This window comes from Barbus barbus, assembly GCF_936440315.1.
Source record: "Barbus barbus genome assembly, chromosome: 41".
In the NCBI taxonomy this organism is placed as follows: Eukaryota; Metazoa; Chordata; class Actinopteri; order Cypriniformes; family Cyprinidae; genus Barbus; species Barbus barbus.
Genome location: NC_136719.1, coordinates 8,490,813 through 8,517,587, shown reverse-complemented (window position 1 = coordinate 8,517,587; position 26,775 = coordinate 8,490,813). Strand labels below are relative to the sequence as shown.

Genomic DNA, 26,775 nt, shown 5'->3' with positions numbered 1-26,775 from the left:
ATAATGCAATGCTAATCGACACTGCTATCACTGCTTAGAATACTATGAGATTTGTTGCATGCCTTATTCTGTTTAAGAAGCCACATGGTCTCACAGAAGGATTTATTTCAAACACTCGACTGCCGTTATGAAGTGAGTTTGGAGCAAAATCATGTTATAACGTGGTATTTTCACATGCTTTCAGGTGGAGCAGCATTTCCTACACAGAGCTGTAGTTCACGGAGAAACTACGCAAACGGCTGTCATTATTGCAGAACGATATCTTCGATTTTATCATCACGCGATTAAATCGTCTGCGATGATGAACGCAATATTGCGTAGCTTGTCAGATTAGGTAGGTACTTCACTCATCTATGAGACACAAAGTAACACGCCTCTATGAGAGGATGCATGTGAGTCCCTGTTTAAACCTGCTGACCAAAAATCAAACCACCCAGTTAGGATTAACACTCAATTGAATGAGATTTGACTAATGCCCACTGACAAGCATTGTAATACAGGCTGCATAATTACAGTGTGGAGCAAAACATAATAATAATAAAAAAAAAGGGTAAAGATTATATATGTTCAAAAAGAAAATAACCGATTTAAACAAATTACTAAATTTGTATTTTAAGCCTAAATGTATGATTGGGTAACTGAAAAACGTAAGTTACTTGATTAACTTCCAAAAATATGTATGTATATTTTGCATGATCAACAGTCCAATAATCTTTTAGTACATGCTGTGCTGTTAATATTTGTTTTGTAATCGTAACAGTTTAATAACAATAATAAACTGTGGGGATTTGGAGGTTAGATGTGATTTACGACAGTTCTGTCTTCAACTGAAGTTACTCGGGCTGTTTTTGTTCTCCACATGAACTGAACCAAAGGCACATGTTAGCCAGCTAACACTCCCATAAGGGGTTTAAATGGCATGCTGCGACAATTACTGAGTGTAACGAAAGCCACCGACTTTGTTCAAGGTAAATTACCTGAAATAAATGACGATAAAAGTGTGGAGAGCTTTGAATTAACGTAGCTGCTCCCCAGCGCTGCCGTTAGTTCTGATAAGGCTAATAACTAGCAAATCAACCTCGCAATGTAAATTACGAATAAACACAGTGAAGGAAACTTGATAAGAAGAATAAACTTACCGGTGATGAAGTGGTTTCTCAACGGACAGAAATGAAAACTTTAACAGCGACCCTGGAGCGAGCTGGAAAGCGCAGTGTATCGGTCTCCCATGACATGAAGCTCGCGCAGCCGCGCGCTGCACAATGTAAACAAGTGTATTCCTCCGCAGTGCGCGTCCCAGGGACTACTTTACGGACCACGCGCCTGGCTTTTGCACGTATACGGGACTGTTTACAGCGAGCGTCGAATTATAAACGATAAACAAGATTAATTGGTAAATTTAGAATGTGAGCTGTGTCAAAACCGAGTTTTTGAGGTGAGTTTGAGAGCAGAGAAGCTGTTGCGGCGTGACGTCACGTCCACCTGCCGTCGACGCTCAAGAAGCGAGGAATAAATAATGTTGCGCACTGGACTGGATATGATTCATTCCACGAGGCATTAATCAATAACATATCAACACGAACTAGCGGGACTGATATGTGGAGCTAATCTGGTGAAATGTGAATTAAATAAAAGGTATTGGAGATGCAGACAAGTGTAGACATTTAAAATGCGTTTAAAGGGTGTGCAGCGCCACCTAGTGGTTACTACATTAGTATTTAATACATCATAAACGCATGCATTTGAAATGAAAGACACTACATTTTTGGTTGAAATAAGTGCAGTAGTCATATTTCGAATTCTGCTTTGTATTTATTCAATATTTCAAAACCTATAAGCAAAAGAAAGGAAAAAAAATAATAATATAACGGATTAAATACATAGAGATAAACAAAACATTCTGTGAGTGAAACCCTGGGAGAACACAAGGCACCATTCCAGAAGATTGACAATCAGTTTGAGGTTTCAGATCCTGATTGGGAGCCTGGAAAACCGACACAAATGCTCCAAAAAATAAACTCAAATCCATGTCAGTACTCGCATCTCATTGAGAGATCGGATATAGGTAGGAAAGGTCAGCTGCATGTACAGGATATTTTGCACATCCCTGCCCCACAAGAAGGACAAAATCATAATTGTGCTTTTTAGTGCATTAAGGGACCTGGTTCATGATGCAGGTCTTTTTGGGCTTGAAGTTTCTGACTTAAACCTAAATAAAATCGCCACACAGCAGAAAGTGAGCTAGTGGAAAAGACATCAGTAAAGACGAACGTGAGAAACACGGTTTTAACTCTCTCTATGCGAAATCAGAAGGACGCAGACACGTGCAGATCATAGACGATGTTGACTTATAATACAGGAAAACAGAAAGGAAATCTCTTTGGTACTGAAAAACTAAAAAATATATGCTCTGATGATTCCACAGGTAATTTTCAGAATTTGACAATATCTACACTAGCTCCCCTCAACTCACAAGTTGTCCAACATAAGCATCTGTCCAAACACAATAAAACAAACTACAATGATAAGCACTCTGAATCAAGACACAGTGTGATTATAGTGAATAAAAAGGCAGTTAGAAGCATATGCATAAGTTAAAAAAAATAATTAAGCATTTGGACTATTTTGACAAAGACGAGACACTACGCGCCTACAGCAACACACAGAACAAAATGCAGGATATCAACCACGAGGCAGTAACCAAAAAAAAAAAAAAAAAAGAAGAAGTTCAACAGTGCTATGACGCCATTCTAAAACAGCTAAAATACTACAAGAGGAGGTCTGGATACAGTTTTCTAAATCATAAAAGCAAAGCCGTTCGCAAGATGCAAGAATTTACCCTCATGTGATTAATACAGGAATATTTAATTTTACTTAAATATCAAGTTTAGGGTGAAAACGTGGAATTGCATATGCATTTTGCTGTATACTTACAGTTATAACCAAAGCTGTTACACCCACTTACATTTGCTCTGAAATCAGTAATAACCTCCAAGCCAAAGAGTTTTTTACAAAGACAAATGTGCAATACTTTTGCATAAAAGAGTTCCCAGAAGCAGATTAAGCTTAGCCTTAGACCTTTTATCCTTAGTCTGAGGATATGCCTAATGTGTGTCTAAGGAAAAACAGCCCTAAAGAGTTTGATCCTAATGGATTTCTAACACAACGAGTATATACTTTGACAAGCAGGAAATGTCACTGGACTGCACATTTGATCAATAAACCTAGAAATTATGGGGGTGGTGTGTGTGTGTGGGGGGGGGGGGGGTGATGACAATTGGCAATATTGCTCTGTCGTGATGTTTAATATTACATGTGCTACTGTCTATGTGAGCTTTATTGATATTGCCTAAATATCTGTTATGAGAAAACTCCTTACGAAAAGCATGGAGGGATCATCTGCAACGCTTATAACTTAAAAACAGGGCTGTAACATTCCCTATGTGATATGAAACAGCCGCAAAACCCAAGAGTTCTATTCGCCCAGGAGGGATTCTTTTTCCGTTTTCAGTCCATTTTCTAGGATCAGTCCAAAAACAGGGAAAACCGGTGAATGTGCAAAGCTTGCTAATGTCTTGAGCGACCACCTTCAAATGCATGGTGCTCCTTATGTGCTGAAAAAAAAAATTTTTTTGAATCAGTCAATAACAATTCTATGATGTTTTTGCACTTATGTGTTAATTAACTTAACCAAATCTATAAATGCAATTAATTTAATTAAAAAATTTATAACATTGTAGCAAGCCGTTAGGGTTTCATAGGAGTTCTCACGCAACTATTGCTACAACAATAAACAGTGAGCTCTCAGCATGGACAGTGTGGCATGCAGCGAGAAGAATGTAAACCGCTGACACTTACGTTTATAAAATACTGCTTTAAAAGATATCTGTGGAAGAAGTTCATAGATTCTTCCTAAAACATTTGCCTCATTGGCAAAAGAGGCATTTCCATTCCAGACCTGAACCACGTCTTCTCGTTCTCTAACACTGACACTTACTCCTACCACCTCATCCTCTAAAAGACAAACAAATATTGAATTAGTCATTTTAATGTTATCAATAAAATAAACTATTTAAATCATTTAATCAAAAATATTTCTACACTCACCTGATGCACAGTAATCTGTGAACTGTTCACCAATTGTAGCCAATAGCAGCTCCTTCCACACAGCTGACTGGTAGAAAAAAAGGATATGGACAAATTATATTTTGGCAGTGATAGCACACACCAGAATGTATGGGGAAAATACTGAATTTGTGTATGTATTTAACATATTTACATTATGAAGTCGAAGTGTAGCAGACTTACTGTGCTCTCCTTTGGCACTTTCATTTTCCAAACACCTCCCTTGGCATTGCTTTCCTCTTCCCTGTGTAGACAGAAAAAAATATTTGTAAACAAAATGATTTATATAAATTGTCCCAAAGGCATTTCCCAAGCTAAGGACAGATACATATTCCAGTTAAAAAGTTTGTGGTCTTTTAAAGGAGGCGTCTTATGCTCACAAAGGCTGCATTTATTTGATCAAAAACACAATAAAATCCGTACTATTGTGAAATATTATTACAATTGAAAATAATTTAAAATTTTACGATTCCTGTGATGCAAATGACTCATTACTCCAGTCATCAGTGTTACATGATCCTTCAGAAATCATTCTAATATGCCGATTTGCTGCTCAAGAAACATTTTTATTAACAGTTTAAATAAAACAGATTTGTTCAGGATTTTCTGATGACTACAAAGTCCAAAAGAGCAGCATTTATTTGAAAGTTTGAAGTTGTGTTACATTATAAATGTCTTTACTGCCATTTTGATCAATTCAATGCATCATTGCTGATAACAAGTATTAATTCCTTTTAACAAAAATATATATTTTTTTAATCTTTTATCATGAATTGGCTGAAGACTCACCATAGTGGCCTTCTTTCTCCTCGCATTAAGTGGTAGCTACACCTCAGAGGGAGGCAGGACACAAGAGGGATGTTGTTGTACACACTCCAGAAACTCTTTATGTTATGAAAAATAGGTGATGCATAATATATCAGCAACAATGTTTTTTTTTTTTCCCAACTGCAACAGTAAACTTTTTTCTGCTGGTTTTCAAAACTATTAAACACTATTATTGTCCATTAAGGTATTTTGGTTAGGGGTGCTCCGATTAATCGGCTTCCGATCACAATCGGCCGATAATCGCGTTGGCATGTTTGATCGGCGGTCTCTAAAAAGGCTGATCTCAAGCTGATGACGCACCTGCCGTGAGAGGATTGACAAGACATGCAGCGGCACCTTCTCAGTCTCTGTCCGGCGCGGGTGAAATAATTATAATGCTGTGCAATTCATATTTCTTCATTAAATAACTTATAAAGTAATTTCAGAAGTTTCTGTGAGACAATTTCAAAACAGCATGAGTGAATCACCGCGCGCGCGCTCTCTCTTTCTCTCTCAAAATGCGCAAATGGTTTCAAATCACATCGCGTATGCATTATAAGCGAGCTGCACGTTGGACAGTGACAAGGATTGTCACTTGCACAATTGAGGCAGTGTCACTAAAGTTTATAAATTGCATTTCTTTTTAATTCTCGTGGAGACCGTGCGCTCATGCACAATCGAAGCGCACACACATAACGCCAGGTTCTCACACACACACCGTTTGCATTGCGTATGCGGTGCGTATATTTTCCGCGCTTATGTTAACGGATTAGAGCGTACATAATGCACACGGTTGCAGTAAATGTTTTGTCACTTGCTTGAGCAACTTAATATGCAAAGGTAAAAAGCATTTAGTAATGTGTTTCTTATATTTATTGCATTTAAACACATCTATGAAAGATTGTATTACTGTACTGTGTAAAAAAGAATCACAATGCTGAAAAAGCATTTTAAGTAACAATGTTTGGATTTGAAACCAAAATAATGGATAAATGTTGTGTTTGTGGTAAACAGCCATGGATCAGGAGCAGACTCCCGTGTGAAAGCATGCACATGGACTGCATACACACTGCAAACGGAGTATGTGTGAACCAGGTGTAAAAGGCCTATCTCACATACAGCTCATTAAATCAGGCTTGTGCTGTGTGTAAGCTATTGTGCAACAACTGCACGATTGTCAAAACAAAAATGCAGTGCATTATCAAACGTTTAGGTGAAATAAATATATATTTTTGAAAAATGCAAAAAAAAAAAAAAAAAAGCCCTCCTCCACCCCTCAAATAAAAAAAAATCCTCTCTCACAAGAGTTACCCAAGTCAGGGCTCTACAGTGCGACCATTTCAGTCGCATTTGCGACTGAAAACTACTGCGTGCGACTATGAAAAAAAATATTTAGGAGCACCAGTGCAACTGTCCCGATCAGCATTTTTGTGTTTGTGCGGAGGGATCTTTAAAGGTTTCTAATGTACTTACGTGTTTTTGCAGCATTGAGTAATGCATCACAGACATATTCTCTCATTATAACAAAAAAAGTGTAGACGGAGTGTAAATAAGAGATTGATTGTGCAGTGTAAGGAGCTTTGTTGATTATAATGGAGTTTTGTGAGATTGCGATGAACTAAGATGAGTGACAGTTTTAATGATTATTAAGGGAGTTTGCAAATGTGATACTGATTTAATACAACCGTTCATTAAACAAGAAGTTAATATTAAGTGACTTATATTGTCTGACTACAACACTATTGCCTTTTTTAGCTCTATGTCATCAACGAAAATTTCATCAACTGCGCATCTCCATTCAAACACGGCGGTGTTTCATTTAAGAATGTACTGCGTTTTTAAATGAATCTAGTGAGTCAATGATTCAATTACGCATTCATAAAGACAGTCACATACTTCATTCCTGAATGAATCAGCCGTTCGAACGAATCAATTAGTTATTAATTATTCAGTGATCAAATCAGCGACATACCGCCACCTACCGGCAGTTTTAGTTTAATTTTTAAAGTATATTTTCTGTTATTTAAATCAATATTTCTACATTCAAAATTGTATATTTAAAACATTAACCTCAACATGAATTTATGGATTTAATTGCACTTATGCAACCTCCGAGCCTCATTAAACATCTGAAAATACAAGCCACTTGTGTTCTTCTGTGCCACCTCTGTAGTACAAATTTGTTTCTTAAATACTGATTTAATTTGATTGGTATCTTATTCTACTTGTTTTTATTCTGCTGTTTTAATTCGAAATTATAAAAATCTTATAAATATATCTTTTTGAATTTGACATAAAAGATGACATACTTTTAATAAAGTAAAAAAAAAATGCCATTACAAAGGTAAAAACAAAATTCCCTGTAAATCACTTTAAGGAGTCAAATATCAGCTCGTAATGGGAAGGTACATTTTTGATTATTGATTTGAAGCTGCTCCTAAACTTTTGACCGTGCTCCTAAATATTTTAAATTAGGAGCACAAGCGCTCCTAAAAAGAAAAGTAAGCGTAGAGCCCTGTAAGTACATTTTCAAAAATGAAATTCAGGCCCTGAATAAGTGTCTAAAAATCTTGATTGGATCATCACTATAAATAATTCTACATGATAAAAAGAAGGCTTTAAAAAGATCGTTATCGGCAGATACTGCTTTCTGTGATCGGCCTCAAAAATTCTGATCGGAGCACCCCTAATTTTGGTGCCTAATTTCATTTAAGTCATATACAAATCTAAATGGAAGCTATAATGAATTGGAAAGATGATCAAGCAAAACATTGATTATCAGTTGTAACATAATAATTAGAAGTTATTAGCTCTGTCAAATTTGGGCTTGCCAAATTTGCATACATCTCAATTAAAATTCAACAAAAACTGAAATTTCACCACATCTTGATTAATATATCAAAAGGCTAGATTTTTAGGTTGATCAGGCAAAACATATAAATATAAAATTACAATTATAAAATTACTTCTAATAAAAGTGCAACACCTACCTGTACAGTGTGGACAGTGTATATCTTTTTGAGATTTGATTCACACTCTGCTGCCGTTGTACCTGGTAATGACCTTGAAGATATAAAGAATTAAAAAATGCACATTAATAAATAGCTTTAAAAGAATAATTCACTTAAAAATTAGATGGCGAGAATTATGGCGTAAGTTGTTTCCATTGAAAAAAAATTGCAATTGATCGCGCTGGCGCCTCCATGTCCTGCGCTTTAGCTTCCACTCTCCGCACAAACTACTGGATGCAGCGCACATTTATCTAGGTTTAACGTTTAAACATTGTTATATGCTTGAACTGTTTTAGTATATCTATAGATTTTATTTTAGGCAAGTCATGATGATTTGAGAAGGCTAAATTGATCAAACATAAGCTATGTTCAGCCTGTCGGTCTGCCGCTGGCCGCTTGGCCGTTACTTTAAGAAAGAATAAACTTATTTAATGAATAAAAATGGGTCACCATACATGGCCACACACCACTTTCCTTTCCCCTTTGGGGAAGTCGTGACCTAATGGTTAGAGAGTCGGACTCGTAATCCAAAGGTTGCGGGTTCGAGTCTCGGGAATGTGAACTGTTGCTGTAAAGCTTCAAAGTGACAAATGATTGCTTGAAGTGCTGCGATTTGTCATTTTGAAGCTTGACAGCATCATATTATGAGATAAAAAGGCATCGAGACATTGTTCAGAAATGCATCTGTTGTGTTCCATGTGCAAAGGAATATCATACAGTTGTGCAATGACATGAGGGTGAATAAATAAAGACAGATTTGTGGGTGCACTATACCTTTAAACAAGACATTTTTGCAATACAGTAAGTTGGCACTATCTGTGTCATAAACCATAAGGGTGTTATCTCTGTCTTATGTCAAGTGCAATTCAGTGCTTGTGATCGTGCCATGAGACACAAGCATTTCACAATCGTTATGGCAACCAAATGTCAGTCTGATGGTAAACAGGACTTCAACCCTTTGAAAATCATTGACAAAAATTTTTTTAAGGAAGAGAAGTTTAAGGAAAAATCAAAGCTTATTAATACCAGTTCATTGGTTATATATCAATTTTAAAAACGCATGCAAATGAACAATCAACTAATCAACTTAGATGTGCTCATTTCACAATTTTAAAACCTATTCACTAAAAGTGTCCTACATTTTAAAAACACCAGCAAAAATTAAACCTGACAAAGCCTTGAGGTACACCCTTACCATATTACTCTGTTTATTTACAGAGCCTCAAAAAGAACATGACATCTGATATTAAATAACAACCATGACCTACTGGTGACTCGACCTACTTTACTAAGTTATTATATCAGCTCTGCGTTATGACACTCTTAAAGCTTACAAATACTTAATACAGGCGCCCGAACCATATATTAGTGCGAGCTGTGCTCCTTAAGAAACTGAAAAAAGTAAGGTTAGCTATGAAAACAGAAATACCAATCTTGGGCCTTTGTTGATAGGCTTGTTGATACAGAAAGTCGAATCCTTATAACAGTGATATACCAACATCAGCCTACCGATCCAGCCAGAAGGTCCACGGGGAGTGCAGCGGCAGCGAGGTGCCATCCTCGATGTGGTTTGTGATGTTTTCCAGCTCTCTCTCGTCGATGTGGATGTCGTTTTCTGTGGAGTTAACTGGGCTGCTTTGTGTCGCCGTGTTCAGCTGCAGGTTTGGGACTGCAGGAACAGCCATTTTTGCTTACCGCTTATCGATGTGTGAGTGTTTTGCTGGGAGATCTATAATAATCTCCACATCCACCGAATAGGTATATTATTGATGCTGACTCATCCGCCGCTCGGCCGGCTGGACTCGCCGCGTCACCGACACAACAACAACAGAGTCGACTGGAGACTGAAGAGGGTGAAGTCAGACGCACTTCAAAATAAAAGCATTCAGATGCCTTTTAAAATTAGTGGCATTCATTTCAGAGGTTTAAGCGTTTACAGGTACATCTCAAAAAATTAGAATATCGTGAAAAACGTTCAAAAACTGAAACTTTCATATATTTTAGATTCATTACATGTAAAGTAAAACATTTCAAAAGTTTTTTTTGTTTTAATTTTGATGATTAGAGCTTACAGCTCATGAAAGTCAAAAATCAGTCTCTCAAAATATTAGAATATTTACATTTGAGTTTCAATTAATGACCATCCCTACAGTATAAATTCTGGGTATCTCTTGTTCTTTGAAACCACAATAATGGGGAAGACTGCTGACTTGGCAATGATCCAGAAGACGAACATTGACGCCCTCCACAAAGAGGGTAAGTCACAGAGGGTCATTACTGAATGGTGTAGCAGTTCACAGAGTGCTGTATCAAAGCATATTAAATGCAAAGTTGACTGGAAGGAAGAATTTTGGTAGGAAAAGGTGCACAAGCAACAGGAATTACCGCAAGCTTGAGGATACTGTCAAGCTAAGCTGATTCAAACACTTGGGAGAGCTTCACAAGGAGTGGACTGAAGCTGGAGTCAGTGCATCAAGAGTCACCACGCTCAGACGTCTTCAGGAAAAGGGCTACCAAGCCACTTCTGAACCAGAGACAACGTCAGAAGCGTCTTACCTGGGCTGTGGAGAAAAAGAACTGGACTGTTGCTCAGTGGTCCAAAGTCCTCTTTTCAGATGGAAATCAAGGTCTGGAGTCTGGAGGAAGAGTGGAGAGGCACAGAACCCAAGCTGCACTTTGTGCTTCCATCTGCTGACAAGCTTTATGAAGATGCTGATTTGCTTTTCCAGCAGGACTTTAGCACCTGCCCACACTGCCAAAACCACTTCCAAGTGGTTTGCTGATCATGATATTACTGTGCTTGATTGGCCAGCCAACATGCCTGACCTGAACCCCATATAGAATCTATGGTATATTTTCAAGAGAAAGATGAGAAACAGTCAATCCAACAATCCAGACGAGCTGAAGAGCCTCAGCAGAGCCACAGGCTGATCGCTTCCATGCCATTCCTCACTGATGCTGGAATTTGTGCTAAAGGAGCCCCGACAAAGTATTGAGTGCATAAATGAACATACTTTAAAGAACTTGAACTTTTCTGCTTTGCAAATCCTTTTTTTTTTTTTGATGGATCTTAGTAAATATTCTAATATTTTGAGATACTGAATTTTCACTTTCATGAGCTGTAAGCTCTAATCATCAAAATTAAAACAAAAAAAACTTTTGAAATGTCTTACTTTACATGTAATGAATCTAAAATATATGAAATTTCACTTTTTGAAATGTTACAAAAAAATGCAGTTTTTCACTTTTCTTTGAGATGTACCTGTAATCAGACAAACTCCTGCTGAAAAGCAGTCCTAAACTGACAGCTGTTTTCTAGCTGCTCCATTTGCTGGTAAACCATTTTGTACCGGTGTCTAACCTGTTGATATTGTTAACAAAAACTTGAAATACATCCAAAATAAAATAAAATATGAATATTAGATGAAAAACTTGAAGTGATAATTGAATATTACTTAAAAAATCAGATTACATAAAATCAGTGAACGATAATGCCTTGGCAATGAAGTTTAAGTTAAACTGAAGTAAAGTGGTACTGTCAAACGATTAATCGCAACCAAAATAAAAGTTTTTGTTTACATAATATATGTATGTGTACTGTGCATATGTACGTGTGTATATATAAACACACACATATGCATGCATATATTTCTGAATTTTTTATGCTTATACTGTATATAAAATATATTTATAATATAAATTATATGAATATAAATATATAGACATGTAAATACAAAATATATACTGTATGCGTGTGCATTTATATATACATAATAAATATACACAGTACACACATATTATGTAAACAAAAACTTTTATTTATTTAGGGAGGTAAAGGTGATATTTGGAGCATGGTAACAGCTAATGACCAGTTCAGACCAGCTATTATGTACCAAAACACATATAAAACCAGAGGGTGGATAGGACATGTTACTGCATCAACATCCTTTGTTTGCCCTCTGATTTAAGAGTTAAGGGGTTGGGATTGAGACCAACTAAATTTCATTGATGTTCCAGTAATTAATGGAACAAGAGATGTTGATCCAATAATATACAGTGCCCTCCAAAAGTATTGGAACAGTAAAGACAAAATTGCTCTGTTGGCTGTGGAGTCAAGACATTTACAAATATGATTAAAAGATGAATATGAGACAAAACTACAGAATGTCACATTTTGTTATAGCCTTTTCAAGACATATATATTTTACCAGCTAAGAAATTCAGCACTTTTAGAGTTTCATCCCTCTATCTGATGTGAGCATAAGTATTGGATCAGTTGCCTCACAGGTCTTTCTAAGTGATCAGCTGTGTCCTGTTGCATTAATTCTTTAGATATTAAAAGCAGGGAATGTGTCATATCAGTTATATCCATTATTTCTGTATTCTGAATCTTGTATTCGATGATGACACACACAAACCAGGATGAAGAAGAGGGAGCTGACTTTGAGAGAAAAGCAAGCAATTTAGATGCTAAAAGAAAAGAGGAAGTCAGTTAGAGCTCTAGCAAAAACAAAGAGCATGCATGGAGAAATCAAGAGTTTGGAAACCACCAGCAACCAACAACGACCTGATCGGCTGAGAAAACAACAGAACAGTAGTTGATGACAGACAAATCATAAAAGCTGTGAAAATGAATCCTAAAAGTCGAGTCGAGTCGTGACGTATTGTCAAGTATGGTGACCCATACTCGAAATTGGTGCTCTGCGTTTAACCCATCCAAGTGCACACACACAGCAGTGAGTAGTGAACAAATACACACACACACACACACACACACACACAGAGCAGTGGGCAGCCATGCTGCGGCGCCCGGGGAGCAGTTGGGGGTTCGGTGCCTTGCTCAAGGGCACCTCAGTCGTGGTATTGAGGGTGGAGAGAGCGCTGGACATTCACTCCCCCCACCTATAATCCCTGCCGGCCCGAGACTCGAACCCGCAACCTTTGGATTACGAGTCCGACTCTCTAACCATTAGGCCACGACTTCCTAAAAGACGTGTCTGTAAAATCACCAACAACTTCCAGAAAGCTGGGGTGATGCTCTGACAATCTACTGTCCTCAGGAGACTTTGACACAGAATTACAGATGCTACACAGCAAGATGCAAACCTCTGATCAGCACCAAAAATAGAAAGGCAAGATTAGAGTTAGCAAAAAAGCACAAAGGTGAGACAGAAGAGTTTTGGAACTGTGTTTATGGACCGATGAGACAAAGATGAACCTTTATCTAAGTGATAGGAAAGCAAAAATGTGGAGAAAAAAAGGAACTGCAATGATCCCAAGCATACAGCCTCATCTGTAAAGCATGGTGGAGGTGGTGTCATGGCATGGGCATGCATGGCTGTCTCTGAAACAGGCCCTCTCAACTTTACTGATGACAATGTATGATGACAGTAGCAGAATGAATTTGGAAAGGTACAAAACCATCTTGCCTACCAATATTCAAGAAAAAGCCACCAGATTCATTGGGAAGTGCTTCATATTGCATCAGGACAATGGCCCAAAACACCCTGCCAGTTCAGTCAAGGAATGTATAAGGGCAAAGAAATGGAAAGTCTTAGATTGCCCAAGTCAATCTCCATAATTAAATCTGATTGAACATGAATGTCACCAGCTGAAGAGTAAAGGCAGAAACTCCCCAAAACAAGCAACAATTGGAATTGGCTGCATTAAAGGCTGGGAAAAGCATTTCAAAGGATGAGACCAAGAGTCTGATGATGTCTATGGGTCACAGACTCACTGCTGTGATTGTGTGCAAGGGATCTGCAACTAAATAATAGCTTTTAATCTTTTATATCTGCCTTATGTTCAACTGTCCCAATACTTATGCTCACATCAATGAGTGGGATGAACTCTAAAAGTGCTGTTCTTTTTATTTGGTAAAACATGTATGTGTTGAAACGGCTAATAATAAAATGTGACATTCTGTAGTTTTGTCTCATATTCATCTTTTAATCATATTTGCAAATGTCTTGACTCCACAGCCAACACAGCAATTTTGTCTTTACTGTTCCAATACTCATGGAGGGCACGGCATGTCTTATCTAAATCACACTGGGAAGGTTTGCCAAAATTGTGGTAGATTCAATGGATATCTAATAAACGTGTAAAAGAGCTTGTGATCATATGCACCCGTTTTAAAGTCAAGATGAAGCAGAAGTAGCAACAGACCTCTTCTTCCATATTGCAATGTATGAGTTTAACGGATTATCAAAACAGAAAAAAATTGTTTGGGAGGGGCTTAGCACCAGGTAATAGGATGTTGACATGTAGATGCAGTTGAGCATGAGCTTGCAATGGCAGGACTAAATGAAGAAGTCCTGCATACGTCCACAGAGAGAAGTCTGTTGTTATCTGTGGAAGGTCCAGTTATGACATTGAGATTAAACATCATGAGGTAAAAAAAAAAAAAAAAAAGCATATGCATGGATGAACTGTTCACAGACCAACAGCATGCATTCAGAAAACAGATCCTCACTTCATATACATTGGTTACTTACTATACAAGAATAAACTGCTTGTAGAAAATCTAAATGATCACATCAAAGTCCCCAAGATGCTTTGAGACCATAATGAGTTTCAGAAGGATTTTATTAGCTTCGTAAGCTTCTAGATTATTAACAAAAATCAGAATGAATGTGTAAACCTGTGCAATTCGTCCTTATGGGCGAGAAGAAGCCAATTGTTTACAACACAATGCTATATTGGGAGTATTTTCCAAATTTTTAGTAGAGATCTTAGTAAACCGTAAATATACTGTATGAAATCTCACAAATAGATAAGCTGCTTCATATTCCAACAACTGCCGGTTTCTTTCTCCACCCGTTCGTTGTCATGAAGTTGAATAATAGACAGTACTGTGAATCTCAATATAATTTTACAAGAAATACGCAAAGGTTTAAAGTCTAAAAACAGAGCAAGATAAAGAACAATATTCTAAATACTCTCTCATCACCTTGTGAACCACAAAACATGTCTACATGGTACACCGTATGGATTTCAAAGTTGGCCTTGTATTTATAATACTGTAAACTCACATCATCACAGTTTGTGTTTCCACCATGTAAACACACAAGAGTTTGTCATATGAAATAATAAGGGAACAAATCTCCCTGTATGGTGGTCTAGCGTGATCTTATTATCGACAACTCGCTTTCTACAAACAGCTGCAGCAACAGATCATTGACTCGGAGCTGTCTGAGAGATGGAGGAATGAGCTCAGATACTGTACATTTAGCATAAACGATTCTACATTCTAAACACAAAGTCAAAACAGTCGTCTGCACGATTTAATGACAATGAACAATAATAATGCAAACTTGGGAGCGCTGATTTCTGTGGTGCACAAACATGGATTATATCTGAAGGAGTAGGGCACAGAATATACAGTGGGTCTCGGCGTGACAGTGACTCATGTGAACATCAACACATCAATCTACAAGGTGCTCCACGAGGGTTTTCGACAGGTACACTTCTGCCGATGTGTCAAGATGGACATTGTCTGAAAGATCCCTCTTCCATGTACAGTTACGAGTGTGGCTGTAGAAGCTCCGGGCCTCACCAAGTGAGATCGCAATGTGTGCATCTCTTCCCCTTCACATGGTCTCATTGTGGCCAGAAGAATGGTCTCTTCTGGGGGTGGAGGCGCGGGACGACCCCTTGTCTGTGCTCTCTGAGCTGGAACTCAGGTGCTGTTGCTCAGAGCCAGCGCTGGAGGTGACAGTGGAGGAGGAGGTGGAGGAGGAGCGAGTCTTCTCCTTAAAGTCTGTGATGATGACGGTCACATTTCCCACCGTTATAGCGAGCTGCTGAGCCGAGCTCCTGTCGACGTTCTTCAGTTTAGGTCTGAAGTGTAACAGAGGAAAGGAGAAAAAAGGAATTACACATCAACTTTGTTACTGCAGCGTTCATTGAGTAAAGACTATTAAATGGATAGTTCACCCTAAATTCATCGGTCATTCACCCTCATGTCATTCCAAACAGGGTTAATATTATTAATGAAAGATAAAATGAAAACATACACACACACACATATACACAAGTGGTCAGAATTGTTGGTGCCCTTGGTAAATATGATCAAAGAAGGCTCTGAAAATAAACCTGCACTATTAATCCTTTTGATCTTTTATTTAAAAAAAAAAAAAAAAAAAAAAAAAAAAATCTAACCTTTCATTGAACTAAAACAATTGAAAATGGGGGAAAATCTCATTATGAAAAATGTTTTTTCTCAAATACACGTTGGACAATTGTTACCCCAAGAAATTCTTAAGTTAAATATCTCTGAAGTATATTCCCATTCATATTTACAATTTTGAGCGCTCCAGGGGGATTATGAACATTAAATTATCCAGCCATGGCTTCCTGTTTCACAGAAATATAAATAGGAGGGAAAACAAAGCCCAAATTTCCTTAATCATCCATCACAATGTGAAAAACCAAAGAATATTTCCGATGTGCAGAAAAAGATAATTGAGCTTCACAAATTAGTGAAGTGGCTTTAAGAAAAGAGCTAGAGCAGTGAAAATTCCCATTTCCACCATCAGGGCAATAATTAAGAATTTCAAATCAACATAAAATGTTACGAAACTGCCTGGAAGAGGACGTGTCTACATCGTCCTAATGCACGGTGAGGAGGAGAGTTTGAGTGGCTAAACAGCACCTAAATCACCACGTTGTTTGGGAGGGTTAAGAAATTCTCCTAGCTCATCCAAAAACAAACTCCAGCATATTCAGTTGTCAGACATGACTGGAACTTCAAATGGCACTGGCTTCTATGGTCAGATGAAACAAACAAAAACAATAAGCTTTTTAGCAGCAAACACTCAAGATGGGTTTGGTGAACACAGGGATATATATATATATATAAAAAAAAAAAAGTACCCTGTGTAAAATGAAATATACTGCTGTATTTTTTATGTTGTGGGCATATATTTCTGCTGGAGGTCCTGGACATCTTTTTAAGATGCATGGCATCATGGATTCTATCAAATACCAACAGATAAAAAAAATCTAAAATTGACTGACTCTGTTAGAAATCTTATAATGGGCCATCCTAGTTCCCTGACCTAAACCCTGTAGAAAATGAGTGAGGTGAACTGAAGAGAAGCACCGTCATGGAGCTGGGAATCTGAAGGATCTGGAGAGATTCTGGATGAAAAAAAAAAAGGTCTCTGATCTCGTCAGGTGTTCTCTAACCTCATCAGGCATTATAGGAGAACATTTAGAGCAGTTAAACTGGCAAATGGAGGTTTCAAAAAGTATTGAATAAAAGGGTACCATTTATTGTGTCCAATGTGTATTGAAAACATTTATTTCCTAATGATATTTCCCTCCATTTTAAATTCTTACTCTCCAATGAAAGGTTGTGAAATTTTTAAATAAAAGATCAAAAGGATTAACAACGCAGATTAATTCTCACAGCCTTCTTTGATCATATTTACCAAGGGTGCCGATATTTTTGGCCATGACACACACATACACATATACATATATATATATAAATAAATGAAATTAAAATATATATAATTTTTTTTAAATAAACATTTCAGCTGGTTGCCAATTAATCATTTAAGCTACAATTGAAGAACTATTTAGAAAAAAAAATCTAAATATTAATAAAAACTATATTATAAGTGATTTCAAAATAACACAAATGGTTCCAAAACCGTAAGACATTCCTTTTCCATGACATTAGAATGAACATTCAATGGAGGAACAGAAAATCATTCATTAAATCAGAATTCATTAAAAAATATCCTCATTTGTGTTTTAAAGTTGAAGAAACTTCTTCAACTAACGTCTTAGTGATTAAGTAAGTAATTAATGACAAAATCTTCCTTTTTGGGTGAACTAACCTTTTAAATATAAAGCAAGTTAGCGATGTTAAAAGGTGCGCCAAATAATTTTTGGTTGTTTTGGCAGCAAATGTAGTATTTGCTGTAACTACATCATGAGAGCAAAATTATCTTTCCAAAAAGCACTGACAGCCATTTCAAAGTGTGATGCAGCATCATGCAAAAGAAAACATTTTTGCAGCCAATCATTAATTTCCTCTGCAAACAGACGTGTCTTTTAATAACAGGATAAAGAGTACTAAGCTTCATGTGATGACATCCATTATAAGTGGTGGGCTCGCTTACGTACAATAAAAACTTTTTCTAGGCCTCTATATGAATATATGAGTCTTTACCTTATGTAAGTGCATACTTTCATACGCTTTTGTCAGAACTACTTTTCACTTCATTAGGAATAAACTACTGAGTGCATCTTTAAATGTTTAATTCAGCCCAAAATTCTGATTATGATCATCCAGTTTTAGCTGTCTACATTGCAACAAGTTAAAGAGCCCATGGATTATGCAACTAAAAAGACTATTAGCCACTCACTGGACCCATACTCAGAATTTGTGCTCTGCATTTAACCCAAGTGCACACACACAGTAGTGAACATACACCCGGAGCAGTGGGCAGCCAATGCTGCGGTGCCCGGGGAGCAGTTGGGGGTTCGGGGGCCTTGCTCATGTCGTGGTATTTAGGGTGGAGAGAGTGTTGGTTATTCACTCCCCCACCTACAATCCCTGCCAGACCTGAGACTTGAACCCATGCCCTTCGGGTTACAAGTCCAACTCTCTATCCATTAGGCCACGACTGCCCTTTAGCAGAAATCAAGAATACTCTAAAGCAGGTAAAAGCCTGCCTTAAAATCACAATGTAACATAAGTGGCGACAGATATTTTTACGTATTGTGATGTACATCCAAATTTGATGGATTATTGAAAAAATTAAAATGTAGAGCGGGGACTTGGTTCTATCCACTAATTGTTGACTGAATGCAGAAATATCTGAATGCAAGCTTGCAGAAGTCCAGCATACGCCACCAGAAAGAAGTCTCTCATTTTACAGAAAAACAGTAAATCAATCACAACAAGAATTAAGATGCATTTAGAAAATAGTGAATTTCCATTTCATGCAAATTTTAAAACTTCAGTTCTGAACTTACCGTGAAATTATAGATTTGTTATTCTTCGTGACAGACTTGCCAGCCTTCATGCCGTTACTTTCCCCAGCTGGACCTTTCTGAATGAGTTTGGGCCTGTAAATGTTGATTCAATATGCCATTAGTAACTATTGCCATAGAACTTTCCACACACTTTATGGACTTCATTCATGTGTAAATGTATTTTTATAGCAATTCTCCACTGGTGTTTTAACATTTAGATTTATTCATTTAGCAGAAGCTTTCATCCAAAGCGATTTAGAAATGAGGAACATGCTTTCCTCATTGAAGATTAGCAAATGAAACCTCACCAGTTGAGTTATTAATTTCGTAAGTTATCCAATAAATTAATACTTTTGTGTGTGATACTTGAACTGCTCCCATTTTAATCAGCTCTGAATAGAAATAACCAAATAAAACCTTAATAGAGTGCAACAGTGGCCATCTACTTCTCAGTGGCCTTGGTTCCAGGACTATTTTTCCCAATTCATTTGACTCATAGGGATATTAAAAATGGCTTAATGGCTTTAATGAGGGAAATAACTACAATCCCATGAAGCATTGCAAATAAAAATCAAACAAAAAAATTCACCAGAATTTTCAATGTTAAACAACATAATTTAAAAAAAATAAAAGTTGAAATAATGTGGATTGACGGCTTCAACAAAAGCACATACCATCTATTAATAAACTCGCAGCTGGTCTGTCTTTATAGGTTTATAAATTGTTAAAAATCAGTTCCCCTGTGGATAAAATTGATGGGATTTTTAATTCCACAACCCCACTGTTATAAAGTAAAAATACATGCATTAACAGAATAAAAAGTATTTGGCATAATGAATTAATTGCATGTGCTTGTCAACTTTGACAGCCCTAATAACAATATGTGATTAGATCAAACTAAAAGTAAAAAAACTACTTGCAGAGCATGGCTGCATAAAAACACTCACTTGATCTTCTTAGCAGTGGGTTTTTTACTGGGCGTGAGGCTTTTAGGTCTCTCTTTGTGTTTCTCCATCTTTCCTTTTTTGAGTTCCTCTCTCTCTGCACCCATCCTCTCTGCTGGCTGCATCCCAGAGTCTGCCGTGGGCGGATGATCTTTATCCATGTGCTCTCTGTGAGGCTGAAGTTTGTCCAGCATTGCTCTGTCCGTGTGCTCGCTGTCTGTTTTGTTGTGCTGCTCCTGATGCAGCAACAGGTCTGGGGTCAGTCCTGCTCTCTCAGGCCTCCTGTCTGTATGGAGCGGTTGCGGTTTGTCTAGGCCACGCTCCTGTCTCCGATCCTTGTGAGAATGTCCACGGTCCAGCAGACCTCCGTCCAGACCTAATCTCTCTGGATGGTCGGAGTCAGGGTGGAGACTGCTGAGTCTATCCGAGTCGGAGTTGTCCATGTCGAAGTGGTCGTCGTCAGGCAGGTCGGTCCTTTCCCTTCTTTCTTTCTTGGCTGGGGGTGGGGCGGCGTACTGTTGAGCGACCTGCTGTGCCACGAGTTGAGAGTTTATCCTAGGTTTTCTAGAAAAGAAAATGTCACTAGAAATCAAGTGCTTTGTCAACACTAATGCCAATTTATAGAGTGCAGCAGGGCATTAACCACAGATGCTGAGGGGGACAACTCTCCCCCAATAATCAGAGATGGCTAAATTTTCTAAATGATTACTTACCAACTAGAATTAAGACTTAGAATTCCCTTCACTGTTCTATTTCTTATTTAAATATATAAATAAATACATTTAAAAAAAAAAAAAGATTAAGGCCTTGGAGTGGAGGACAACAGATGACCAAAAAATGCTTTTTTTTTAAATATGATGCCTAACGACCCTCACACAACACCATTTGAAAAAGTAAGATTTTGAAATAAAGAAATATTAAACATAAAACCTTGTGTGTCCCACTTTGCCATCTACTAGTTCTTTATTAAAACGAATTTCCATATTAATATTGATAGTAAAGTTCATATTAAATATTACAAATTAATGAATTTGAATTCGGCTATAGAATGATTTCTGAAAAATCAAGTGATACTAAAGACTGTAATGATGCAAAAAAAATGATGCTTTGTATCACAGGGATAAACTAGATAAAAACATTTCAAGACAAACTTTAGGTTGGATTGAGAAAGCCTAGCCTTAAATTTAAAGCAGTTGTAAAAGCCTGAAGTTTGAACATTTAGATAGATGTTGATAACATGATTCTAGCATTGATTAACCTGTTACTAGCATGATTAGGAAAGTCGTGGCCTAATGGTTAGAGTCGGACTCGTAATCCAAAGGTTGCGGGTTCGAGTCTCGGGCCGGCAGGAATTGTAGGTGGGGGGAGTGAATGTCCAGCGCTCTCTCCACCCTCAATACCACGACTGAGGTGCCCCCTTGAGCAAGGCACCAAACCCCCAACTGCTCCCCGGGCGCCGCAGCATGAATGGCTGCCCAATGCTCCGGGTGCGTGTTCACTGCTGTGTGTGTGCACGATGGATGGGTTAAATGCAGAGCACGAATTCAGAGTATGGGTCACCATACTTGGCAGTATGTCACTTCACTCACTCATTAGCATGTGACTAGCATGATTAGCGAGTGACAAGCATGCTGCTAGCATGATTAGCGAGTGACAAGCATGTTTCTAGCATGATTTGCAAGTTACTAGCATGTTGTTAGAATGCAAGTCTGATAGGAGTCTAATAGGCTTCAGGGTGTTTAGATTAGAATTTTGACAGCTGGAGTTTGAATGGTCTCATCTGGGTAGAGTTGCACCAGCCATTCATAAGTTCTTACTTAAATTAGAACATTAAGTCAATACTAGAGGCTTAGTAACTACTAGCTAGTTTGTAACTAAATCTATACATTATTTGGTTGCACCAGTTGTTCGTAAGGCAGGACGTAGCTAATAGTTCGTAAGCTCTCCGTAAAGTAACGTGTAGTCGCATAATATGACGTTTACCCTAAATCATCCAATAGAAACCTTCAAATACGCGAGCAGAACTTGATTAAATGCTATGAAGTTTAATTGATCCTTCATTCTAACTTCTTTTGCCTCACATATACTAACGGTAAAAACAAGTTTCCATTAAAAACGATACATTAATAACATTAGTCTATATATAAGCTATTTTATATGTCAATAACATTCAGAAACTGTAATTGAAATAAGGATCAATAAATACTGAAAGAAAAAAAAATGCACAACACGGACCGAAGCTCACAGAGTGTGATGGGGTGTTGAAGACGCACTAATAAAAACCAAGTAGGTTTATTCACATATTGTTCGCTCTATTAATATGTATGTGAGTATAAATGTCAGCAGCATCATATATGTCTAAAGGATTGAAGGTTGTCGGGTAAAAGAAGAGTATATTGATGCAGTTCACCCAGTCTGCTATTTTATTCCAACCGTTACTCCTGACCAGACACTTCCGTAAATATTTAGTTTATACGTAGAGTTACACTTCAACTAACTGTAATGGTGCAACGAACAAATATTTAGTAGTGCGTAAGTTGTAGCTTAGTCAAAACTAGGCTAAATTGTAATTTACGTACAGCTGGGGCAACCGGCCCCTGAACATTCAGTCAATGTAAGTCTATGGGATTTTTAATCTTCATTTTTATGAAAACTATAAATCCGATCAATCTGAAGAGATATAGCAACTCGAGTCAGAACAGTCTGAAGAGCTGGGCTGAGTTTAGTGGTTCTAGCTTGAAAGATGCGTTCAGAAATTCTCTTCTCATAAGAATAATAATAATAATAATAATAATAATAATAATAATAATAAGAAGAAGCTTAAATAGCAGATCAGTAGGTTGGCTTTCTCAAGACAACCTAATTACATTTTATGCAATATCTTACCACAGAAAACAGCTATTTTAAATTGTAATAGTATTTCAAAACATGACCGTTTTTACTTTATTTTGATCAAATAAATGCAAACAATCACAAATAAATTTGGTAGGCAAGAGACCGCTTTCAAAAACATGAAAAAAAAAAAAAAAAAAAATCCCTGTCTTAAACTTTTATCCTGGCTGTAGTGCATTGCATGAGGTATTATTAAAATGTGTATTGGCCCTTTTTAAAGGCTGTCATTATATATGAACTGATGCAAGGGGGAACAACAACTTCTAAAGGTTTGGAAAAATGCTGTGCTGCTAACTGACCAATGCAGATACTTTCCAAATGGCAATTTCTCGGATGATACATTAAGTCTATCAATAATTCAAACACATGAAGTTCATGTATCAATATCAAGGCACAGCAAACAGCATTGAGAGATGCTTTAAGGTTATGAGCAAGGGAAGTATTCTGGGTTTAAAACATTACCTCTCCGAGTCAATTTCAGAGTTAATAACACCCTGCTGACAGTTCAAGTCTTTGATTGGCGGCTTTCTATGATGTTTTCTAATTACATTACCTGTTCCAGATTTAACCTCATACTGACAGAACATAATCACCATCCCCTAATCTTATTAAAGAACAAAATTGCGTTAATTCAGCTAAATAAATACAAATTAACATTCTCTTTGCTGCAACATCATAAACACAAATCCTTTCTTACAACACCTAGACTGGAAACATTACATTGTTTTGCACCAATTAACTGTGATTATGGAGTATTACCACAGTTTTGAGTTATGCAAAAATCCTCTCTGACAAATGGAAAAACTGCTTTGACATTTTTTGCGTTATTATAAGTGCGGTCCACTTCACAGCATGAGAACGGCTTAAAAGCGAGAGAGAGAGAAAGGGTTTCCGTGCCGGTTTGTTTGTGTGTCTGTCTGTGTGGTACCCTGCTGATTCCCTCAGCTGTTGCTACTCTGGTGTGTAAGAGTGGCCAGACATAGACGACACTCACTCAAGTCAGCAGAAGCACAACTCAGAACGGCATAATAAACCCGGCCTCATCAAACAACCTCTCTATGAGAGAGCAGGGACTGAACCTGTTGCATTAACAAAGTCAGAAAATCAACATTCAAGCATGCGATTTATGCCAAGAGGAGATGTCTGCGTACTTCGGGCCGTACACAATACATGAAAAGACTGTCACTTTGGCAGAGATATGAACACCTGCGATAAACCCAGTGAGCACTCGCCACATTCATCCCACTAGAATATTTGGCTGAAAACAGGTAATGGAGCGAAAGGGTATGGTGTTTCTTTCATGATCTGTCAATTTTAAGAGCAAACCGTTTGAAAAAAAGAAAAAAAAAAAGGAAACACTTTGCACATACATTTTCACAATTTAACAATTATTTTCATAAAAACTATAAAAAAAATTGAAGTTTAATAAAAAAATTAATTAAAAAATCCTTTTTAAAATGACTCAAAAAGCATCGGTTTGGTGGAAACATCTGATATTTTGTACAGAGTTCAATGCCACAAATTTGCTTATTTGATTAGTGACCTAGAATTGTGTCAGAAAAATCCCTGCTGTATCCCATAATCCACTTTTGGGAAATCTTAAACAGCTAAAATAATTATACACTACCATCTGTGCTTTGCTTTTGCAAAACAACTACGAACATACTGTATATCTACTACGATAAAATGCATTCTTTCACCATTGACCTATATATTATGATCTTTGATTTGACAGACAGACCCCTTTCCTCATCTAATCCACTTAAATATCATTTCAGAGACTATGGTTGCATGCCATAGGCGCCAATAATACCCTAAACTCTAGCACATAACATCAAGAAAACAGCAATGCATTAGTAACCACAGCAATACATCAAGCAATGCGTTTCATATTTTGCACAGTACTGAACAAACAGAGTGCATAACACGGCACTAGCAAATCTTATACGTTTAAAGCCTTCAGTTTCCCATTTCCTATAGGATCACATAATGGGGCCCTGCGCACAGACCAGGATACCTCCACAGCAGCCGGATCCTGCCGCCTGTCCTAGACCTAGAGTGTCATTGAAATTCTACAGGAATCATATGACGTCAGTATGGATAAAGACACAATCCACAGCAACGAGACAAAATATCAATGTTGACATCTTCACTGCATGCATGTGCATTGGGTTTCTGATGGTTATGAATGCATAGCTCCCTCTTATAAGCTGCAGTGTCACTTTACCTTGTAGATGTACCTTTCCGCACATCACATATACTGCATTTGAATGCCTCTGCACTGTTTTTGAAGGTGCAGACGCTACAGTCCCAAAATCCGTTGTCTGCAGAGGGCTTGGCTTGTCTTTTTGGCCTGCAAGATTTAAAGGGAGAATTGATTAGGGTATTTAAATAGCATGCTGCACCCTAATTAGTGCAAATGTCATCAGGTGCACTACTAATACTACGTGCTGTATTGAGACGCCCGTCCTCCACAACCACACTATTACACTTGCAATCTGATGATTGTGCATGCCTAAAGGGCAAACTGGCTTTATCTGGTGAAAAAAGGCGAAGAGAAAAGAAGAGAGGAGGCGTTTCCTAAATTCCCTTTGTCTAAAGCTGGATACCGGGAGTCAGGCAAGGCTCCGTATCCGCCATGGCTGCGCTTTTTTCCGTTAAATCCGACCAGGAAAAATAAGTAGACTTTAACAGCATTACGCGGCTATTCGCCGGTGTACACAAACGCGCGAGATGCTTTATGAAAAGACAGAGAGAATTAGATGATTCTATACCTGGATGGGCTTTTCTTGTCGCCCATAATGGGAGAAACACCGTCTTCCAGAGGAGGGGGCTTCTGTAATGTACAGTGTGAGCTCCAGACAGAGCCGCTGCTGCTGTTATCGCACACTTGCACTCGCTGACCGCTGCAGCGCGAGGCGTCGGTCCGTCACGTGACCTCGCCCGGAGCCAATCATAACTCGCGCACATTTAAAAGTCTAAATGTTTTATACAGAAATGTTCTCGTTTGAAGCTGTGACCACTGCAGATGGCATACCTTTACTGTGACCTGTGAAGAAAAATAGCAACAATTATGAATAAATAAATAAATGATGGCATGCTTCGTAGGATTATTCCATATAAACTGAGACTACACTGAAAATGAAATCTAACTACACAGTGAAAATAAACAGAAGTTTTACAGAAGTGGAAAACATCTCAGAAAAAAAGTGAAAAGAAAGGTTTTGACATAAATGAAAAAAACAAATATCAAACGAGTAAAAGGTCAGGTGTTCTTGCTTCCACTGAAACACAAGAAAATCTGACAGCAAAATCACACACACACACACACACACACACACACACACACACACACACACACACACACACACACACTCGTTAAACGTTACAGTTAAAAAGAAAAGTCACGCAAGTTTAATGGCACGTAATACATGTATAAGCTCTATTTGTGGAATCACAAAGGAACAAATTATAGAAAGGGTTTAAATCAAGGCTAGCGATAACTGAGAGGAGAAAGCCACTATTTTTTTATGCACTTTATTTTTCGTGCATACACTGCCTCCCCCTGGTTAGCTTTTAATTTACAGTGCCTTGCAAATATATTCAGACATATTTAAACTCATTCCATTTTATTGAATTATATATCCGTTCATGTTTACATCCCTGCTCTTCGTTTTCCTATAATTAAGTTCTGAGCTCTAAAATTCCTTTGTTATTATTCTGTTATTCTCTAGTGCTATTATTCATCACATGGTATTGATAAATGCATCCCCATGATAAGCAAGACATAAAGCATCAGAACCAACCAGAACTGTTTTATTATACGTTTTCTGGATTGAAAAATCACTGCCTCTGCCTAAACAACTAAAAATTAGTATACATACATGTTACAAGTTCCATTTGTAACCTTTTTTCTTTCTTCAGTAGATAGAAGCACAAATGTTACAGATTGCTATATAAACAAACAATGAAGTTTCATCAACACGAGGCTCTGCGCATGC

The 26,775-nt window shown here is 37.6% G+C and overlaps 3 protein-coding genes across 6 annotated transcripts in view; all 3 read right to left on the bottom strand.

Annotated features, from left to right (window-relative positions):
• Window positions 1-1,611, bottom strand: part of foxp1a (forkhead box P1a) — a 46,664-nt gene extending 45,053 nt beyond the window's left edge. Inside the window, exon 1 of one of the 2 annotated variants that reach the window (XM_079402859.1) lies at window positions 1,140-1,611. The gene's annotated coding sequence lies outside the window, so the exon portion shown is untranslated. The remainder of the gene's footprint in view (window positions 1-1,139) is intronic. The other variant, XM_079402860.1, reaches the window with a different exon arrangement.
• Window positions 1,612-1,771: 160 nt separating this feature from the next.
• On the bottom strand, window positions 1,772-9,798 carry eif4e3 (eukaryotic translation initiation factor 4E family member 3). 3 transcript variants are annotated; one of them, XM_079402749.1, is made up of 7 exons: window positions 9,453-9,798; window positions 7,923-7,995; window positions 4,915-5,009; window positions 4,309-4,369; window positions 4,108-4,174; window positions 3,859-4,014; window positions 1,772-3,614 (listed from the first exon to the last, which is right to left on the bottom strand). In XM_079402749.1, the coding sequence occupies exons 1-7, from the start codon at window positions 9,626-9,628 to the stop codon at window positions 3,568-3,570; spliced, it is 675 nt and encodes a 224-aa protein (XP_079258875.1). In that variant the 5' UTR covers window positions 9,629-9,798; the 3' UTR covers window positions 1,772-3,567. The 3 variants fall into 3 exon arrangements, with proteins under 3 accessions (XP_079258875.1, XP_079258876.1, XP_079258877.1); XM_079402750.1 differs by having other exon boundaries at window positions 1,778-3,614; window positions 4,915-4,950; window positions 9,453-9,789; XM_079402751.1 differs by having other exon boundaries at window positions 1,778-3,614; window positions 9,373-9,782.
• A 1,944-nt stretch (window positions 9,799-11,742) lies between these two features.
• Window positions 11,743-26,767, bottom strand: rybpa (RING1 and YY1 binding protein a). Its single transcript, XM_079402869.1, has 6 exons — window positions 26,659-26,767; window positions 25,549-25,823; window positions 25,002-25,127; window positions 19,886-20,446; window positions 18,939-19,031; window positions 11,743-15,785 (listed from the first exon to the last, which is right to left on the bottom strand). The coding sequence occupies exons 2-6, from the start codon at window positions 25,572-25,574 to the stop codon at window positions 15,536-15,538; spliced, it is 1,056 nt and encodes a 351-aa protein (XP_079258995.1). The 5' UTR covers window positions 25,575-25,823; window positions 26,659-26,767; the 3' UTR covers window positions 11,743-15,535.
• Between the last annotated feature and the right edge of the window lie 8 nt (window positions 26,768-26,775).

What these genes read in the sequence shown, in the direction of transcription:
- eif4e3 (XM_079402749.1), bottom strand. Translation starts at nt 9,628, where the DNA reads ATGGCTGTTCCTGCAGTCCCAAACCTGCAGCTGAACACGGCGACACAA. An exon ending in GGAGAAAGAAGGCCACTATG is followed by an intron (nt 4,370 to 4,914) that starts GTGAGTCTTCAG and finishes CTGTCTACACAG; the next exon opens with GGAAGAGGAAAGCAATGCCA. An exon ending in AAGTGCCAAAGGAGAGCACA is followed by an intron (nt 4,175 to 4,308) that starts GTAAGTCTGCTA and finishes TTTTTCTACCAG; the next exon opens with TCAGCTGTGTGGAAGGAGCT.
- rybpa (XM_079402869.1), bottom strand. Translation starts at nt 25,574, where the DNA reads ATGGGCGACAAGAAAAGCCCATCCAG. An exon ending in GACAAGAAAAGCCCATCCAG is followed by an intron (nt 25,128 to 25,548) that starts GTATAGAATCAT and finishes TAAATCTTGCAG; the next exon opens with GCCAAAAAGACAAGCCAAGC. An exon ending in AACAAATCTATAATTTCACG is followed by an intron (nt 15,786 to 18,938) that starts GTAAGTTCAGAA and finishes GTTACACTTCAG; the next exon opens with ACCTAAACTGAAGAACGTCG.